Genomic DNA, 4,995 nt, shown 5'->3' with positions numbered 1-4,995 from the left:
AATTCATAGTATATTTTATGTATGTTCTGCGAAAATGAATAAACCTAAAATATTTGAAAAACATAGACAAACACAAGCATTTGCAAAAAATTACATGGAAATCAAGATTGAAAATTACACACGTAAGTCAATGATAACAAAGCAAATCATAAGCCAATACACATTGGTAATAGTTAACAGCAAATAAAAATCCATTCATCTTACGTTTCCATCTCACTTACAATACTTAAGTTAATATATCCACATCCTCACTACCGAAAAAAATCAGAAAAGAAACCAACTGCTAGAGAATCGAAGAAGAGTCATTAATTCCATCTAAACCTGCACAAATTTATATATATTTGTATATATATCATCATACAGTCAGTACCAGAATCAATAAAATAAACACTCCATTAATAAAATAAACACTCCATATATGCTGGGACAATTTGGAGTTTAGATAGTTTTGAGGGTAATTACCTTGTATCTTTCAGCAGAAATGGTGGCCAAGAATTCTCCCGGAAACAAAATATGTAAATAAAAATAATAAAAAATAAAAATCAAATACAAACTTATGAAACAATCAGCATAAATAAAATTATTCAAGAAAAAGAAGTTGGAGTACATACGCTCATATATTTCTGAAGGTGCTTCGGCCTCTTTTTGGGTCTTCCGGACAGCCTCCCTCCGGTCATTGAAACGATATCCTTTTCCACCTCCTGTTTGCTCAGAGGAACCATAATGCCCAGCTTCCTCTTTTCTGGCGGCGACAGCAATGTCGAGGATGGATCAGTCTTTTCCTTCTTGTTGGAATGAGATGATTTATTCTTCACTTCCTTCTGTACATCCTCCTCAGCTGGATCTGAAGCCTTATTGATGGTATTATCCCATAATGGCGTCCGCGGCCTCAGGTTCCAGGTCTTAATATCCTCACTGGCATTTTCGTCCGCCTGTGGGGGTGGATTAAGGTTCGGGAGCAGATCTACTTTGTCGTTTTTTTAGGGAAGTTTTATTTTGAATTTGATATTTGTTATAGGTTTGGGTGTGGATAAGCAGAATTTTCTCTTATGTTCTGCAAGGGTTTTATTTCTTTCTACAGACTCAAAAGTTGGATAAACCGTGGCTGACTGGCTGGCTATGGATTGGCATATTCTCGAGGAACTATTTCTGGCCAGCGACAGTTTGGAGACAGATTTGCCACGAACAGAAGGACCTGCCGTCGTTGCAGCGGAGGTATCGCCAGAAAGGGATGGAGTATATGAATTTGTAGCCCTTGATTTCATGGGGCGCCGGCGAAGGGTCCTTCTGGAGAAGGTATGGAGTTTGTTCTTCCACTGCAGCTCCGGTGGGAGAGTAAAATAGTGGAGCTGCATTTGACCGGAGGAAGACATATCTCGTTCACTGTAATAATGAAATTGTGGAAGAAAGAATTACAGCTTCTGGTTGGAATAAAATAATTTGTAGAGAAGGTTGAAGAAGAGCCAAAGGATATAGGGCAAAGATTGTTGTATACCTCAATGTTCACTCACCAAATCAATTATTATTGTTATTACTATTATTATTATTATTATTATGAGAGAGAGACGGAGTGGTATAATTAAGAGTGTGGATTAATAATTAAATTAGATTTAGGACTCTGCGCTTCTCTCTATACACTCACAAAAACCCTACAGAAAAAACAAAAAACAAAAATATTAATCAAAGCTGTAAAGAACTAAACAAAAAATACAAACTAAAATCAAAGACAATCTTCGTCCCCCAATGAACAACAACCCAGAGTTAGCCCTCTTAATCCTGTAAATTTTATGATGAATTTTAATAAATCCTACATTTTAAAAATAATATTAATCCATCCATCTCTTACCGAGTCTTCAACTCTGCTATTGGTGAGTTTCTTCTCAACAGATTGAGTTATCCTCTAATTTAGAATTTGGATCCCATTGCTCAAAATTTCTCAAGTTGGAAGGGCTCTTCACCATTGGGCATGGTTTTTCTTTTTTTTTTTTATTTTTTTTATATAAATCTATCCATCTCTATATATTTTGTTCATTTCATGGTTTGTAAGTTTGGAATTCAAACAATAAGATTAAACTATAGTTCCATTGTAAATAGCCTTCCATGTGAAATTTGTAGTCCCAAACCCTACAGTTCCATTGTAAATAGCCTTCCACGTGAAATTTGTAGTCCCAAACCCTACAGTTCCATTGTAAATAGCCTTCCACGTGAAATTTGTAGTCCCAAACCCTACAGTTCCTTACAAGATCCTTCTTGAATTTGTCTTGGATGAGAATGTCAAAACAACAGGAGAAATCCAATAAATTGTTTTTGGGAAATTGTTTTACTTTTTTAGATAGTATATTATTAAGTTTTAAGGGAATATGATTGTTAACAAAGAATATGTTCGACTTACATTTAGTTAGTAGGTTAAACAATTTCATGGAAACTGCCCATTGATTTTTAAGCATATATTATTTTTTTCTAGATTTAATATTCTACATCATTAATGTTTATGTATGTCGGATATTTATTGTACTCATATCAAATTAGGTAAGTTGCTGTCAAGTATGATTTTTTGCATCACTAACATTGTGCTCCTCAACTTATTAAATTTTATTATACATATCGGTCGTTAAAAGTTAATTAAATTTTACATACATTAAATATTATTTGTCGTCATTCGAATGAGACTGTTCGGATCAAATTTGAGGTTGTTATCTTACTCAATACAATTAATTCATTTTATAAGTATGTTAAATGTAAAATACCCCCACTCCTTTATTACTTGTTATCTTACTCAATACATTGTCATATTTTAGAGTATGCTTTCATAAGCAAACTGTCGCCTATTCTCACAATTCACATATACCCATTAGATAGGTCCCCCAGTAAAAACCCTACATACTTTCAGTCCCTCTCACTTCTCATCTCATATTGTCTCTTCTTCCTTTCCTTATGGCCAAAATACAAGTCCAATGTGTCGGAAACTTTTCCAAGTTACATTTCTGCTCTCACTAGTGCAAGCTAAAGTTGTCATTCCGTTTGAGGAGTACTTACCTACAAGGAGGCAAAAGCATGTTTTGAGAGGTAATTGAGGTAGGGCTAGCGCACCAAATGCCCCTGATAGCCACATTTTTTGTCTCTAATCAGAAATCCTAAACTTAATATTGCAGGGATTTGATAGTATTTTGGCAAGCTGTAACCACAACAACGTAGATCCATCCAAAATTTTAAAAAAGGAGGGCTACATAGTACATACATAGACCCGAACAAGCAGTTAGATCTAGGTTTGGAGCCCATGATCTTGTTGAAACCATTTGGACTAAGGATAATTGTGTCTCAGGAGAAACTTGAGGCAAAGTTAGAGGGTAAACAATTGCGGGTGATGGTCTCTCACTATAAGAAAATATTATTTTTGTAACGAAGTATTTTCGTTCATAAATCTACTTTTTTCCGTTGCAAATGACATTAAAGACGGAATTATGGATGAAATTCCGTTACCTACGTAAACTTTAATGACGGAATTCCGTTACAAATATATTAATTTTCTTGTAGTGTCTGATGCAAATATTAAGGCTAGACTGGTCTATTCTTAATAGTTGGAGAGCTTATTGCACATGTAGAAAAGTTAGGTTGACATGTAAATATTCTTTTATTTTTTTAGAATTATTCATTTACTTTTTTGTCCTTAATCTGGTTTAAAACATTACGATGATGGTCTTAGTAAAGACCAATTTAAGTTTAACCAACATGTTCCCGTGCATAAAATTGATTCACTGAAGAGGACAACCTATTAAAGATATATGATCTACAATAAATTCCAATATCTCAAAATTAAAAGTTTAAATGAAAAGCCTAAAATTTAAAAAGGAAAACAAAATTGATATTAGTCATTATTTGTAATATTATTAATAACATTATGGGTAGATATTCTAAATTTGATAAGCGAAACATTAAATGAAAATAGTATGTCGTAGTTATTATTATTATTACTATTACTATTACTATTATTATTATTCCAAGCCTATTAAGAATTATAAGTATATATTGAACTCCACAAGTGAATTAGTACGATGTGATGCTTGAAAGTCAATTGTACTATGGATGTTTATCTTCCCTACCAAGAGAAGAGGGCAAGAGTTTCCTTTTCTCGAAAATTGGCTTGGCTAGCGATCTAATATAAATTTTTAATATATAAAATCTAGAAGTGTTTATATGAAAAAATCTAAAATAAATACAAAAGGTAGAATTTAATTGATATTATATTTAATTTATAACATGATTAAATGATGTTATTGGTAAATGTTCTAAATATGATTTGGTTAACATATTATAAATAAAAAATTGTATTGGTTATTATTATTATTATTATTATTATTATTATTATTATTATTATTATTATTATTATTCCAAGCCTATCAAGGATTGTGAATATATATTGAACTCGACGTGTGAACTTTATTAGTACGATATGTTTATCTTCCAAGAGAAGAGGCCAAGAGTTCTCTTTTCTTGAAAATTGGCTTGGCTAGCGAGCTTAATCTACTATCTGATATAAATATTTAATATGTCAAATCTAGAAGTGTTTATATGAAAATTTTAAAATAAATACAAAAGAAAGAATGTAATTGCTATTATACATAATTTATAATATGATTAATGATGTTATGGGTAAATGTCCTAAATATGATTTGGTTAACATATTATAAATAAATATTGCATTGGTCATCATCATCATCATCATCATCGTCGTCATCGTCGTCATCATTATTATTATTATATATTATTATTGTTATTATCATTATTATTATTATTACTATTATTATTACTATTATTATTTTGTAATCGGCAATATGATGAAATCTTTGGTCGCTGGAACAATGTTTTGAACTCTTAGACGATACTTCAACTATTATGATATAATGTGTCCATTTCCATTATAATATACCATCGAAATTTGTCACTGATGAGCTTACTAAATACACTAATATGTCTATTCTTGGACAACAGTTTATG

General features: G+C 31.8%; 1 protein-coding gene across 1 annotated transcript; it reads right to left on the bottom strand.

Annotated features, from left to right (window-relative positions):
• Window positions 1–584: 584 nt before the first annotated feature.
• LOC127243785 (uncharacterized) lies at window positions 585–1,373 on the bottom strand. The gene is made up of 2 exons (XM_051263947.1): window positions 1,101–1,373; window positions 585–932 (listed from the first exon to the last, which is right to left on the bottom strand). The coding sequence occupies exons 1-2, from the start codon at window positions 1,371–1,373 to the stop codon at window positions 585–587; spliced, it is 621 nt and encodes a 206-aa protein (XP_051119904.1).
• Window positions 1,374–4,995: the final 3,622 nt, after the last annotated feature.

This window comes from Andrographis paniculata, unplaced genomic scaffold (assembly GCF_009805555.1).
Source record: "Andrographis paniculata isolate CXL003 unplaced genomic scaffold, ASM980555v1 Contig98END, whole genome shotgun sequence".
Lineage (NCBI taxonomy): Eukaryota > Viridiplantae > Streptophyta > Magnoliopsida > Lamiales > Acanthaceae > Andrographis > Andrographis paniculata.
This window is presented reverse-complemented; position numbering and strand designations above follow the sequence as displayed.